The sequence below is a fragment of the Triticum aestivum genome, chromosome 7D, assembly GCF_018294505.1.
Source record: "Triticum aestivum cultivar Chinese Spring chromosome 7D, IWGSC CS RefSeq v2.1, whole genome shotgun sequence".
Lineage (NCBI taxonomy): Eukaryota > Viridiplantae > Streptophyta > Magnoliopsida > Poales > Poaceae > Triticum > Triticum aestivum.
This window is the reverse complement of record NC_057814.1, coordinates 554,121,686-554,137,416: the sequence shown is the minus strand read 5'-3', so window position 1 is coordinate 554,137,416 and position 15,731 is coordinate 554,121,686. Positions and strand designations below refer to the sequence as shown.

Below are 15,731 nucleotides of genomic sequence, written 5' to 3'. Positions count from 1 at the left end.
ATTTTAGAGAAAAAAATAGTAGAGCAAAAGTTAGTTTATAGCAAAAAAATTAGTTTAGAGCAAAAGATGTTAAGTAGTAGATGTTAGAGCAAAAATTAGTTTAGAGCAAAAAAAATTTGGTTTATAGCAAAAGTTAGTTAGGGTAGTACGGTTTAATTAGGGTTTTTGTTTTCATAGATGTTTTTTAGTTAGGGCAGTAGGGTTTTGCTAGGTTAATTAGGTTAGTAGTGCTGCTAGTAGTAGTGGTACAGTAGGTTAATTAGGTGAAGTTAAATGAATAACCTAAATGAATGAAATTAGTAGTTAACTGAATTGTTTTCCTTTCATCATTATAGAGCACTAAAGTTAACTGAATTTTGTTCTATTAGTAGTTAAATGAATTTTCTTCTACACTTAGTTTTTGAATTAGCTTGTGAAATTTGGACATGTATATTAGGACATGTGGTTGCTCGTGTATATTTGGACATGTGTTGCGGTGTCGAAGATGGATATTTGAACACTGTTTCCAGGGAATGAAGCCGAGTGGTCTATGTTTTGCCGGAATGTTGATTCATTTCCGTTCCGGCAAATTTCAGGTTCTCGATTTGTCCACTTTTTAGCAAAAGTCATGCCGAAATTTTCCGTACCGGGAAGGAGTCAACATTCCTGCAAAGCGTAGGCCTTTTTATGTCATTATTCATTTTATTAGGTCTAGATTTAATTGACTAGATTTAATCATAGGAAACATGGCTAGCAACGATGAAGGACAGGGTTCTGGTGACTGATACATCTCCAACATATCTATAATTTTTTATTGTTCCATGCTATATTATATTCTGTTTTGGACATTATTGGGCTTTATTACACACTTTTATATTATTTTTAGGACTAACCTATTAACTGGAGGCCCGGCCCAGAATTGTTGTTTTTTGCCTATTTCAGAGTTTCGCAGAAAAACAATATCAAACGGAGTCCAAACGGAATGAAACCTTCGGGGACGTGATTTTCGGAATGAACGTGATCCAGAGGACTTGGACCCTACATCAAGACATCAACCAGGAAGGCACGAGGTAGGGGGGCGCCTACCCCCCGGGCGCGCCCTCCACCCTCGTGGGGCCCACGTTGCTCCACCGACGTACTTCTTCCTCCTATATATACCTACGTACCCCCAAACTACCAGATACGGAGCCAAAAACCTAATTCCACCGCCGCAACCTTCTGTACCCGTGAGATCCCATCTTGGGGCCTTTTCCGGAGCTCCGCCGGAAGGGGCATTGATCACGGAGGGCTTCTACATCAACACCATAGCCTCTCCGATGATGTGTGAGTAGTTAACCTCAGACCTTCGGGTCCATAGTTATTAGCTAGATGGCTTCTTCTCTCTTTTTGGATCTCAATACAATGTTCTCCCCCTCTCTTGTAGAGATCTATTCGATGTAATGTTCTTTTGCGGTGTGTTTGTTGAGACCGATGAATTGTGGGTTTATGATCAAGTTTATCTATGAACAATATTTGAATCTTCTCTAGATTCTTTTATGTATGATTGGTTATCTTTGCAAGTCTCTTCGAATTATCAGTTTGGTTTGGCCTACTAGATTGATCTTTCTTTCAATGGGAGAAGTGCTTAGCTTTGGGTTCAATCTTGCGGTGTCCTTTCCCAGTAACAGTAGGGGCAGCAAGGCACATATTGTATTGTTGCCATCGAGGATAACAAGATGGGGTTTATATCATATTGCATGAGTTTCTCCCTCTACATCATGTCATCTTACTTAAAGCATTACTTTGTTCTTTTGAATTTAATACTCTAGTTGCATGCTGGATAGCGGTCGATGTGTGGAGTAATAGTAGTAGATGCAGGCAGGAGTCGGTCTACTTGTCTCGGACGTGATGCCTATATACATGATCATACCTAGACATTCTCATAACTATGCTTAATTCTGTCAATTGCTCAACAGTAATTTGTTTACCCACCATAATACTTATGCTCTCGAGAGAAGCCACTAGTGAATCCTATGGCCCCCGGGTCTATTTTCCATCATATTAATCTTCCAACACATAGCTATTTTTATTGCCTTTTATTTTACTTTGCATCTTTATCATAAAAATACCAAAAATATTATCTTATCATATCTATCAGATCTCACTTTCGTAAGTGACCGTGAAGGGATTGACAACCCCTTTATTGCGTTAGTTGCGAGGATTTTATTTGTTTGTGTAGGTGCGAGGGTCTCGTGCGTGGCCTCCTACTGGATTGATACCTTGGTTCTCAAAAACTAAGGGAAATATTTACGCTGCTCTACTGCATCACCCTTTCCTCTTCAAGGGAAAACCAACGCAGTGCTCAAGAGGTAGCAGTGACTGCGACAACGTGTACCTGGCGGCAGAGGAATTTTTGAGGGAAGCCGACGATCAACAGTTGATGTTGCTGGGTCCACCTGTCACTGAGACTGAGACCGACATCGAGACCGGCACTGAGACTGAGACCGGCCCTGAGACTGAGACCAGCATCGAGACCGGCGCTGAGACTGAGACCGGCATCGAGACCGGCGCTGAGACTGAGACCGGCACCGAGACTAGCGGAGCCGGTATAGAACCGAAAGCAAAGAGGCAACGGCTTCCTAACAAGCTTAGGACTACTAGACTGGTGGTCACGGAGGTGGACGACGGCAATTTTGAGCCAAACGTGCCCGAGGAAGCGCGCGCGTGCTACGGCAATCAAATAGGCTGCATCATTCGGACAACCGCCATCATCAACGATGAGAAACTAAACAAGATAGATAATATGAGGCCCTCCCTCCTAAAGAAGCTGCACCAGATATTCTTGTTCCCGGGCCGGAATGAAAAGGATTATAAAGATCCAGATAAGGACCCGGCAATGAAGAAGATAAACAAACACGCCATGACCAAGTTTAGCGACGCGTTGGCCGCCTGGAAATCAAGGGTGAAATATTGGATCGTCAACAAAAAGGAACCCTACTCTGAGATTGTAAAGGATAATCCGACAATCACGGCAGAGCACGTTGAAATATTCAAGGTGGCATGCGAGGCCGAAGCAGCCAAAAAAAAGTCGAAGGACATGAAGGGGCTTCAACAGAGGAACATTGGGTGCCACCACCTCGGAAGCCGTGGTTACGGCGGGAAGAGGTCCATATGGGCCAAGGAGGACGCGGAAGACGCGAGTCTGGGCATCCCAGACCCCTTGACGGAGTTCACCGTCCCGCAGGAGCGTGACGTCCTCAGGGCGCGGCACCGTTGGGGCCCAGTGAAGAAGGCTTTCGAGACGAACGCGGTCACGACGGAGTTCATGAGACTGCTGGTAATTTTAGTTTCTGATCAATTCGACTGCACGTTAGTCATATTTGTAAGCAATCCTTGTGCCTTTTGCAGAGAGAGTAGCACGGGATTGCGGCCGAAAGCGACTCGCCGTCTGAGGCGTTGGCGAGGCCCAAGTGGGACACTCCATTCAACCGGGCGTTGAACATATTGAAACGACTCCCGGTGGAGACTCGACCGTCGTATGGACGCGTGCACGGTGTCGGAGACGGCGCCACGTGGAAGAAGTACTACCGTGAGACCACGGAGGAGAGAAAGGAAAGACGGAGGTTAACTGAAGAAAACATCGACAAGAAGGTTGAGATTGCGGTTGAGAAGAAATCATCTGAGACAGTCGCAACAGCGGTAGCTGCCGCAAAACACGTGCTTGTAGATATGTCTACTACCTTGGTTCCGGCCGTTTTAAATTGGAGCAGGCAAAATCCAGAAAAAATGCAGTGGACTTTCCCCTTGCTGACTTCTTGGGGAGCAGCTCAACTAGCGTTGCACCAGCACCTGTAGCTGCACCTGCTCCCGCACCGGCTCCCGCACCGGACGTGCTCGGCGGTGCTTCGTCTTTGGCTGAGCTCGACGCCCTCACGGTATCTGTCACACCGGCCCCCTTCAATAAATGTATAATCTCACGTTTTCGTTGCCTTTCGGATGTCTCACGTCGCAGACTTTTCTTTGTAGGCCGACGAAACCCCGTGCACCATATTGTACACCATCGGCGACCCGAAGGTGGACGTGGGGAAGGCGACGATAATGGAGCCGAAGGAACTATTGTTCCACAGCCGGCCGATCCCCCCAGACGTCTTCAAGGTTTCCGTGGCCAGTGTCAAACCGGGCCACGAGAATTTGGCTCCTCTGGTACTAGTGGGGGATGACGACGAGACCCCGCGGCGGCTTGGTGATTGTTGCAATGGGTGGGTCCTGTTGTGGTCAAAGAGTCTGCTTCATCTGGAGGCGGCCGGGAGCACACCCACAAGCACGCAGTTAGGTATGAACATCAACACCTCACCTACCCAATTAGCGTCGGCTGTCGTGCTGGGCGATAGCGGAGGGGGTGAGGAAAAGGCTCCATTAGTCGCTGGTGCCGTCGCCATAGATGAGGATGAGGATGATGATGGCACTCAACAGTATGTCAATACTGGTGCCTACTCAGGGTTTGAGCGTCATGAGTCGGTGCCTGAATTGCCGTCTCCGGAGGATGAACGTATTATGGACGACCTTCTGGTAGTAAAGAAATCTAGGAAGAGATCGAGGAAAGGCAAAAAAGCTGCTTCTATATCCAGCCGCCTCAGCAGCCTCGGGTTCAAGACCGTATAGATATCCCCGGTGCAGAAAAATGGCATATCCCCAGTCAACCAATCCTACCTGAAGCAGCGCTAGGGGCCAGATTCAGCGATCTAAGGAGACTTCATGACGATGTGCTGCGGATAGAGAAAGGCCTCATCGCCTCGAAAGATCCAGGATACCCACTCTACGTGGTTAACGTTCCGCGGCAATTGTCGTACGTCGACACATTCCCCGCAGAGAAGTTCTTCCTTCGATTCGATTACATATTCGACATGTTTCACGTGAAGAAGCTGGATTTTATGTTTGTCCGCCTTTATGCCTTGCACATGAACTACCTCATCGGGGTTGAGCAGATACCTCATATCTGTGTCGCTGACCCGTACTCCATGCACGAGGGCTTCTTGGGAGTCTGCGCAAAGCACCGTGAAAATGCGAGGGAATACATGGTCAATTTCATGCTCGCCAATAAGGACAAGGAGGCGATTCTCGTGCCTTATCATCCCCTGTAAGTCATCCGCGTGGATATCCTTCCTTCGATTTCAATCATTTATTTGCACGGTGGAGGCTAATTAATTTGAGGTGTACTTATTTTGCGCAGCGGCGGGCGCGCCGTCCTCATCATCCTCTACCCCCGATACTCCCACGCTCTTTACTTGGACTCGTCGAAGAACATTAACAAATAGGATTACACCCACATCAAGTCTGTTCTTGACAGTGCTATGTTTTACTACGGCGCACGGGGTGGAGAGGTCAAGGACGAGAAGAGAAGGGACGGCAGGCCCGCCTTCGGCCATAAGACCGACTTCCGCTGCATCCAGCAACCGAGTGATTCTCTTAATGATGGATTCTATGTCCTACACCACAGGCTGGAGTACAGACGGGATCACCAGAACCTTCGCATGTCACCTATATCCGGCGATGCCCATATTCTGCAATGGGCAAAGAACTTAGGAGATATCGAGGATCATCGACTTCGAGCTGAGTTCTATCACATCCAGCGCGAACTTGCCCAAATCATCATGAAGTAGGTCGTCGGAAAAACAGGGATGTTCTACGAAGAAGGACAAATGTCGCGGGAAGACGTCCGAACACGGGTAGCCGCTCAGCGTCTCGACCTGAAGCCTTTCACTAGGCTCGGGGACTATCTCCGTGACTTGGATGGATGGCACTACATGTTGGAGTGATTGTCGATATATGACAATGTGTCCGTTTAGTCCATACTTTCTGTATGACGAAACTTTGAGTTATGCACGACGAAACTTTATTTTTGATGTAATTAAACCGTCCTCCTCGACTAGCGACGATCACACTACAGGAAACAGATAATTTGCCGTCAGGAGGCGTATTTGCCGTCTGCTTTTCGTCGGGCCAGACGGCAAAGACAAGGTTTGCCGTCTGCTGCAGACGGCAAAGAAATACTAACGGCGAAATAGACTTTGCCGTCTGTCAAACAAAGTACAAACGGCAAACAGCTCACTTTGTCGTCTGCCAAAACAATAACAGACGGCGCAGACTTTGCCGTCTGTTCTTTTGCTCTGCAGACGGCAAAGTAAGATGTTTGTCGTCTGTGTTTTATTTGGTAGACGGCAAAGAGAAAACACATCACGCGGATTGATCACGCGGATCCGTGACGTGGCAAGATCCAAAACAGACGTCCTCTTCCATCGTAGCCGTCGGACACACGCACCCACCCACCCACAGGTCAGGGGCCCACCCATGAGGCCTGCCCCGACCCACGACCCCCACACCCCACGCGCCCATCTCCTCTCTCTCTCCTAATCCCCTCAGCGCCCTCCTCTCTCCTGCTCCTCTCTCCGTCTCCCCCGACCAGAGCCACGCCGCCGGCCAGCTTCCTCCTCTCTCCCAGCACCCGCCCGCCTGTCCGGCGTCCCCGAGCAGCCGCACGCCCGCACGCCGCCGGCCAGCACCTGCCCGTCAACCCATCCTCGAGCACCCGCACGCCGCCGGCCAGCACCTGCCCGTCAACCCGTCCCCGAGCAGCCGGCTCCGCGCCCGTCGCTCCTCCGACCGGCGCCGCGCCCGCCCGTCCCCGAGCAGCTGGCTCCGCGCCCGTCGCTCATCTGGCCGGCGCCGCGCCCGCCCGTCCCCAGCAGCCGGCTCCGCGCCCGTCGCTCGTCCGGCTGGCGCCGCGCCCGCCCGTCCCCGAGCAGCCGGCTCCGCGCCCGTCGCTCGTCCAGCCGGCGCCGCGCCCGCCCATCCCCGAGAAGCCGCACTCCACGCCGCTCGTTCGTCCTTCCAGCACCGCGCCCCTCGCCTGCCTGTCCATCATCGTCAGCGTGCAGCACCGCCGTCGCCGCCGCGTTCAACTCCGGCGCCGCCGCGAGAAGCTCCTCCGTCTCCGCCACGTGAAGCTCCGCCAGCTCGCCAGCGCTGCGTGAAGCTCCACCCTCCTCTCTTCCGCGGCTCGTCCTCCCTCCTACACGGCCGCCAAACAACAATAGGGCATGACCAGACGTTGACCATGACGATGCGCGACGCGGCCCTCTCGGCGTTGTTGGGCGAGCAGCTCAGTTCCGGCGAGCTCCGCCTCAATCTGATTTGGTTCTGTATGAGTTTGCTGCTTTACTAGTGTCGTTGTCCCCTTTTGGGTGTGCGTCCTTAGTTGATCTTAGTTTTTAATTCTGTCATTTAGGCTTGTAGTCTTTGCTGGGGCAGCGGTGGGGCTGTCCTCCGCGTGCTGATTTGGTACTGTGTAAGACAATTTGGTTTCTTTGCTATGTAATGGAGCCGGACCTCTTGTGCTCTTTTCCTCTGAAAAATGGTTGTTGGGCGAGATGCTCTGCTCCGGCGTCTTTTAAAAAAAAAAAAAACAAACTTTGCCGTCTTTAGTTTAATCTGACTGACGGCAAAGCACACTATTTGACTGACAGCAAAGAAAAGTTCTTTGCCGTCTGCTATTTTTGTGGCAGATGGCAAATTCACAGTTTGGCTGACGGCAAAATCTTTGCCGTCTGTTCGATGAAAAGCTGACGGCAAAATATTCTTTGCCGACTTATCTTTGCCGTATGACTTTGCCGTCTGCTTCCTGACGGCAAAATTTTTGCCGTCTGGATTTAGGTCTTTGCTGTCTGTGGCTCACAGACGGCAAATTACCTGTTTCCTGTAGTGTCACTCTAGTTAGGGAATTTTGGGTACGATCAACTTTGTTATTTATGCTTATGATATGTTGCTTCTATTTTTGCCAAGTCTGCCTCTTTCTGTTGCTCAACTATATATGTTGCATATCATCGACTCATGTGACGATGCAGGTGCATAGATCATCGATGGCGAAGAAGTGCTATGCCAGGAGTATATATACGATGAGTGGCCGGAGTGTCAGGCCCAGGTGTACCGGTTTCCGGTTTCCGAGCGACAGGCAATAGTTAGTTTAGGTTCACGCAAATGCGAGAGAGGGATACGAACTCATGTACTACATAGTTCCGCTCTCACTCAAAGTGATAGCTCTTCTCGCGTATATCATTGTTTAGATGGATGACAATGTAGTTGCAAGTATTCGAGACTTGTATCGCTATTTTTGATATGATGACGAGAATCCACTTTGTGTTGGATGATGATTATGATGATGACATGATTTGATGAGACTATTTGTATGTATATGCTATGATTACATTTGTATGTGTATGACATGCTAAAGATTATTGTATAAAGCCTATTCAAATACAAAACAAATATGCAGAAAAGAAACAGAAACTAGTAAAACTAGCAGTAGCGAGGGGAACAAAGTTAGCAGTAGCGCTCCCTTACCAGTAGCGCTTCCTGCTAAAAAGCGTTGCAGATATTAGCAGCAGCGCTCTGCACTAAAGCTCGCTACTGCTAGCTATGCATAGCAGTAGCGAGGGACGACAGGCGCTACTGCTACACGTTAGCTGTAGCACCTTATCAGTAGCGCGTCGTCCCGCGCTACTGATAGGCAAAATACCCGCGCTACTGCTAGGGTTTTCCCTAGTAGTGTGTGTATATCTAATGTTTCTTTCTGCAGCTTTAAGCTTCGCTATCATCTAACTCTTTCTAGTTAATTTTTGTTATCTGTCTTTGAACCTATAAAAATGGGTGATCTGTACACTTGTCATCTCCTACATGTGTTTCCTGAACATGTCTAAAGCTTTTATAAGAAATGCAGTTCTAAGCTCAGGCAATCGTAGGATGACTAGACACATACTACATATGATTTGAGATGTATATGTATGCAATTTCACCCTTTGCTAAAAAACGTCCTATACAATGTCAGATGTTGTGAAGCCACAGTGAGCTAGGGGTTGCACTGCAGGAGCATAGCTGTACAAGTTGAACATTGAAGATCGCATTGCAGCTCATCAGTATGCCTTCCTTGCAATCTTTGAAGCCTATTAAATTCGAAAGTGTTATTTTTTTCTGTACAAGTTTGTTTGTGTCAAGTACATGCTAATTAATGTTTCAAGGGGTGCTCATATACTTCCTCGACAACATGGGAAGTTTTCACATTTGGTCTAGTTGTCTCTATGGGTTAGCGACTTAGCATACATGTTGTAATCAACTTTCACATTTGCTTCTCTGACAAGTAAGTCTGTTTTCATTCATACGTAGAAGATAGCAACAGAGTGGGAAGGTTTGTGCAGAGATCTTACCTCGAGGTTATCACAGATACGCACAATATGACACTGAATTGGCCAAAAATAGGGAGCTACAAGATGAACTTTTAAAGGTTGGTTCCATTCTCTGTATATGCCTTGTACACTCTTATATTCTCCCATGATTGAAGTCTGCAATGCTTATGGGACAATCTTTGTTTGTAGGTTAAGACCTCACTGTCTGCTTCAACGAAGAGATTTGAAGAGTTGCAAAAGGTAATTTTGGGTAAAATTCCATTGCTGCAGGATAATGAGATGTTGAAGCGGCAGACTGAATCCATGACACTGAAGTGCAATTGCAGCAGATTATCTCTATTTTTCCTTTTCCTTTTTCTTATTATTGGAGTGAGAACAGGTAGAATGAGGAACTGTGTGATAGTAGATGCAACAACTGTAGTAAAAGAAACTTATGTTTGCAATTGTTAATGACATACATACTTGCATGTTCTTTGAAGTGGTCAATCGTGAGTACCAATGCATAATGATGGGGTTTTGGCTCGTTTATTGGCTTCAATGTCCAGTTAACCATGAAATAGGAGCCCATGTCAATTATGTATGCTCTTACTGGATGTGTTCTAATGCCAGTTTATTATAAATCTTGTATTTGTAATGATGTGTACTGGTTTATTTTTTAAATTTCTAATAAGTTAGTAGTAGCGTGGGGAGGAAACTGAGCGTTACTAGTATATAGGATACTAGTAGCGTTGGTTGTTTACCCACACTACTACTATTTCATTAGTAGTAGCGCGTGTACATAATAGCAGTAGCGTGGGTGGCACACGCTACTACTAATAAAGTTAGTAGTAGCGCGGGTTTAACCCACGCTACTACTAACTATTAGCTGTAGCGCGATACTAGTAGCGCGGGTATCCGCGCTGCTAGTAGCCTTTTTCCTAGTAGTGTATATATGAATCTTTACATCTCGACCATTTCGAGACTCCTCGTCATGTCTGTGATCTCATCCGGGACTCCGAATAACATTTAGTCACCAAATCACATAACTCATATAATACAAAATCATCATCGAACGTTAAGCGTGCGGACCCTATGGGTTCGAGAACTATGTAGACATGACTGAGACACCTCTTCGGTCAATAACCAACAGCCGGAACCTGGATGCTCATATTGGTTCCCACATATTCTACGAAGATCTTTATCGGTCGTACCGTAATGACAACATACGTTATTCCCTTTGTCATCGGTATGTTACTTGCCCGAGATTCGATCGTCGGTATCTTCATACCTAGTTCAATCTCATTACCGGCAAGTCTCTCTACTCGTTATGTAATACATCATCTGCAACTAACTCATTAGTCACATTGCTTGCAAGGCTTCTTATGATGTGTATTACCGAGAGGGCCCAGAGATACCTCTCCGATACTCGGAGTGACAAATCCTAATCTCGATCTATGCCAACCCAACAAACACCTTCAGAGATACCTATAGAGGATCTTTATAATCACCCAGTTACGTTCTGACATTTGATAGCATACAAGGTATTCCTCCGATATCCGGGAGTTGCATAATCTCATAGTCGAAGGAATATGTATTTGACATGAAGAAAGCAATAGCAATAAAACTGAACGATAAACATGCTAAGCTAACGGGTGGGTCTTGTCCATCACATCATTCTTATAATGATGTGACCCCGTTCATCAAATGACAACACATGTCTATGGTTAGGAAACTTAACCATCTTTGATTAACGAGCTAGTCTAGTAGAGGCTTACTAGGGACACTATGTTTTGTCTATGTATCCACACATGTATCAAGTTTCCGGTTACTACAATTCTAGCATGAATAATAAACATTTATCATGATGTAAGGAAATATAAAATAACAACTTTATTATTGCCTCTAGGGCATATTTTCTTCAGCGGGAGGCAGCGGACGTCGGCGAGGCGGAGTTGCATTCTTCGGCGCCCCGTATGGCGCATCAATCCAGGCACCGCAACCGCATCATGGTGGACATCGGCGGCTTGTCCCCTGACAGATCCATCATCGACCTGACGTCCACCGACATCGTTCGGGTTCCGGTCTCCGACAAGGAAGAGTAGGGCATGGGAGACGGCGGGGCCTTGAGTCCCGTGAGCCAGCTCGTGTCCCATGCCCTACCCTACCTTGCCGGCGACCGGCCCAATACTCTGAGGAGCGCAACTGGCCGCTGAACATGGCCAGGGCAGAGCCGGGCGAGTGAGGAGCGGAACCGGACGAGCTCCGTGTAGATTAGGTTTCACGTTGCATGTAATAATGTGGATTTGAGGTATCCAGGCGTGGAATGAGTTTTTTGAGGGGTGACCGGTCACTGTCCGCGGACGCTTATTGTTCATCAAATGCACATAGAGACAACTTCCATAAATGGAGAGCTCGGAGAGGAAAACTACATGGATCAACCATATGGGTTTGTTGTAAAGGGTAAAGAGAGAAAGGTGTGCAAGTTGTTAAAATCTTTGTATGGTCTGAAACAGGCTCTTAAGTAGTGGTATGAGAAGTTTGAGAGAACTTTCACTTCTGCAAGATTTGTCATTAATGAGGCTGATAGGTGTGTTTACTATCATCATGGCGAGGGCGATGGTGTCATATTATGTTTATATGTGGATGACATACTGCTTTTTGGTACAAACATTGATGTGATCAATGAGGTCAAGTCGTTTCTATCAAAGAACTTTGATACAAAAGATCTGAGAGAAGTTGATGTGATTCTAAACATCAAACTGATAAAGGATGAGAGTGGAATTACTCTAACGCAATCTCACTATGTTGGGAAGGCCTTGTGCTATTTCAGTTTTATGGATACCAAACCTTCTCCAACATGTTATGATCCTAGTGTGACACTCCGAAAGCACAAGGAAGAAATGAGAGATCAATTAAGATACTCTCAAATTGTCAGTTCATTCATGTACTTAGCTAGCGCAACAAGGCCAAATATATTTTTTGCTGTGAGAAATTGAGTAGGTTCATGTCCTACCCAGGTGACGACCATTGGCATGCACTAGAAAGGGTCTTGCGCTATCTAGGAGGTACTATAAGTTATGGAATTCCGTATTTGGGGCACCCTGCTGTGCTTGAAGGATATAATAATTCGAATTGGATTTCTGATGTTGATGGGCTCTACGCTACAAGCAGGAGGCATGGAACCGTAGTTGCTTGAGTTGCTCCTTGTGAGGAAGAGGAAAATGATTCGTGAGTTGGTTGTGGCGTGGGGGACCTTCAAGCACACGTTGATCCAAGCCACTTACAAACATATATACATTGATCAATGAAACATCGTAATTAATTAATCGGTGTGTTTATAACTCAGTCGACTGAGACTTAACGAAGTCCCAGTCGAGTGACATCATCATAGATGTAGCATTACGAGTGGCACGGCTAGATGCTACAACCAAAAAAAAATGTTGCAAGCATGTTGCAAGCAAGACAACAGACGCTACAATCGTTGTGACTATATGCTGCAACCACTACTGGCGAATGTTGTGACTGATGGGATGACGTGCTACAATCGAAGAGGGCAGATGTTGTGTCGGTAAGATGAGATGTTACAACCAGCAAGACGGATGCTTCAACCAGCGACAAAAAATGTTGCAAGCAGGCTACAAGCAACACAACAGACGCTACAACCATTGGGACTATATGCTGCAAGCCCGCAACTATCAATGGCGGATGTTGTGACCGATGGGTGCTACAGTCGACGAGGGCAGATGTTAGTGTCCTGTGAGACAAGATGCTAGAATCAGTAAGACAGATGTTGCAACCGGTAGGAAGATATGTTGCAAACAGTGGTACAAAATGTTGGAGGTCCGTTGAACGGTGCCCAGTCCAGGACAAATCTTCATGCAAAGATCTAACGGCTATGCAGTAGACTGAGACTTGGTTAAATCTCGATCGGCAGAGTTTTAGCAAACCCATTAATTATAACTTTGTAAATATATTTTCAAGTTTGCTCTACTAGTACTAGTCACAAGTCACAAAGCAAGGAAAAACTGACGAAGTACGGGAGCACACAACGCATGAAGACAGCCTCATCTGCGGAATGGGCCGCGTCATCTCTTCTACTATTTCTTACTTCGTCAGCAATTTAAGCTCTTGTATGGTTTCAGGGCATCGGTCAGCAAAGTTCGCTTCTTCCATGAACATTTTTTCTTGCATGAACAGATAAGCAAACTCATGCAAAGCTCCAAAGTCATGAACAATTTTGCTTGCATGAGCAGATAAGCAAATTGTTTTTTATTCAGACAAAGATGAGCAAATTCATGCAAGGCTACAACTTCATCGACAAGCATTTCATCACCATGTTCCAATAAGCATTCACGCCTCGTCTCTGCTCTCTGCTTTCTTGAGGCTCGCCAGCTAGAGCCTCACGTCGCGGAGCCCGTTCTGCTTCCCGGACGAGCGGAGCAGCTCCTCCGCCGTGACGGTCCGGTAGCGCGGCGGGCCACCCCCGTCCATGGCCACCGGGGCGCACACGGTCGCTCCCTTGGCCCTGAAGAAGCACGCCACCGACATCCGGGGCCCCACGCTGTTGGCCACCACGCGGTGCGCGACGCTCCTGAACCTGTCGTTGGACACCAGCTGCAGGAAGTCGCCGACGTTCACCACCAGCGCCCCCGGCACCGCCGGCACGTCGGCCCACGCGGCGGACACGTTCCCTTCGCCGTCCTCGACGTCCGTGAGCACCTGGAGGCCGCCGACGCCGTCCTGGAGCAGCACGGTGAGGAAGCCGGGGTCGTTGTGCCTGACGGCGCCCAGCGTCAGGTGCGGCTCCGGGCACGCCGGGTAGTAGTGGCCGGCAACGCTGAGCGTCTCCAGGCAGCCGGCCTCCTCCGCCAGGTACCCGCGCCGCACGCCCAGGGCCTCCGACAGCAGCTCGAAGAGCGCGCGCCCCAGCATCCGCACCTGCGCCGTGTACTTGGGCGCGACGCCCCTGCACGCCGGCGGGAGGACCTCCTCCTCCTCGCCCGCCGCCAGCCGGTCCACGTCGTCCATGTAGATGGTGTCGCGCCACTTGCCCACCATGGTCCGGAAGAGGTCGGCGTTGCAGTTGTAGCGCACGCGCCGCGCGGCGTCCCGCGTGTAGTAGGGCGCCTTGGCCTCCGCGGGCTCCTCGTTGAACCGCCGCACCGCCGCCAGCATCCCCGACATGGCCGCCTCCGGCACGCCGTGGTTCACCAGCTGGAAGAAGCCCGCCGTCCGCGCCGCCTCCCTCACCGCGGCGACCACCTCAGAGCGTGGGCCCGAGAGGTCGACGACCGGGATTGCGGCGACCTTGGTGCACGGGGAGAGTGGGTCCGGAGGGTGGCGGAAGATGTCCGGGACGGCCTTGACGCCGGCGTCCACGAGGCCCTTCACGCCGGCCTTGGTCTCGTCGAAGGCCTTGAGGGCGGCGAGGCGGTCGGAGGCCATGGTGGACGGATGGATGGATGAACTCACGCGAAGCAGGCCAGCTAGTTAGCACGGCCGGTGCACTCACGTTTCACGTACTTGTACCCGTAGCCGACGAGCCGGTGGGTGGGTGATGGATCCAGCGTCGGCTCCATCATCCATGTGGAGTACTGCACGGCTGGGCAGCTGGTGTGGACCGGTGGACGTGGACGGGTCACATGCAATCTGCATGCCTTGTCTCCATCGTTGCCGCGTAGACATGCATGCATCAATCGCGTGCCAGTCATGGCCGCCACCTAGTATTGGCACGGGTGGCGCCGTCGATTTGGAATCTGAAAACAACCGGACCACTCCTTTGGTACTGGCCGGTGCAACGATTTCACGAGCGTCTTGTCTGTATGGTAAGAGCTGAGAACCGTGCACATGCTGCGGGTACGTGTGTGCTACCACACTACTATGGCAAAGAGACAGCTCGCTAGCACGTTTGGTATGGGTAAGTTGCGCGGAAATGACAATGGCGCGGTCGGTTTTTCTGGAAGATGAAGGCGAGGTGCACCGTCGATGGAGAGACGGGGAGTGTTAAGAGTAATCTTGAGCTATGTCCGTGCAATGTCAGTGGCAATTTGAGTCAGATTTGTGCACGTGGTCTTAGCCGAGTCATGGTAGAGTTAGTATTTATAGTAGATAACGTGACAAAGTTTAGTACTCCTTATCGTACAGTACTAGCAGCTAGTAGCTAGCGTGTTGTCCTTAGCGCAGTGATCTGCGCCGGCGCACCGGCCCAACGGTTGGGCTGGTCCAGCCCCAGCCGTCAGATCTGGTCCCCTGCATCGTCAGATCCCTTCCTCCCCTCACCTCCTTCTCCAACCTCCCGCACGGGAAAAGGACGGGCCCCCTCGTGCGCGTCGACGCCCCAGCACGCGCCGACCGCCTCGCCTCGCCTCCTCACCGCCGGTCGCCCTCGCCGTCGGTCGCCTACGGTCGCCGCCCTGGCCGCTGGTCGCCCGCCCTCACCTATGTCGTCTTCGTGTGTTTCTGAAACCTCCATGGATGCAGCAGCGTGCGGCCATGGTTACGGCCGGTCGAGGTTGCAGCCCGCCGCGAGCCCGTAGCAGCTCGCCGGCGACCGGTTGC

General features: G+C 49.4%; 2 protein-coding genes across 2 annotated transcripts; one reads left to right on the top strand and one right to left on the bottom strand.

The window, feature by feature from the left end:
* Window positions 1-6,370: 6,370 nt before the first annotated feature.
* Window positions 6,371-7,355, top strand: LOC123165495 (vegetative cell wall protein gp1; the record flags this gene model as incomplete). The annotated part of the gene is given in 1 exon segment (XM_044583153.1): window positions 6,371-7,355. A coding segment is annotated over 1 exon segment (619 nt), but the record flags the coding sequence as incomplete, so codon positions are not given.
* Window positions 7,356-13,427: 6,072 nt separating this feature from the next.
* Window positions 13,428-14,697, bottom strand: LOC123166131 (DIBOA-glucoside dioxygenase BX6). The gene has a single exon (XM_044583899.1). The coding sequence runs from the start codon at window positions 14,616-14,618 to the stop codon at window positions 13,566-13,568; it is 1,053 nt and encodes a 350-aa protein (XP_044439834.1). The 5' UTR covers window positions 14,619-14,697; the 3' UTR covers window positions 13,428-13,565.
* Between the last annotated feature and the right edge of the window lie 1,034 nt (window positions 14,698-15,731).

Coding starts and splice junctions, on each gene's coding strand:
- LOC123166131 (XM_044583899.1), bottom strand. CDS start 14,618: ATGGCCTCCGACCGCCTCGCCGCCCTCAAGGCCTTCGACGAGACCAAG.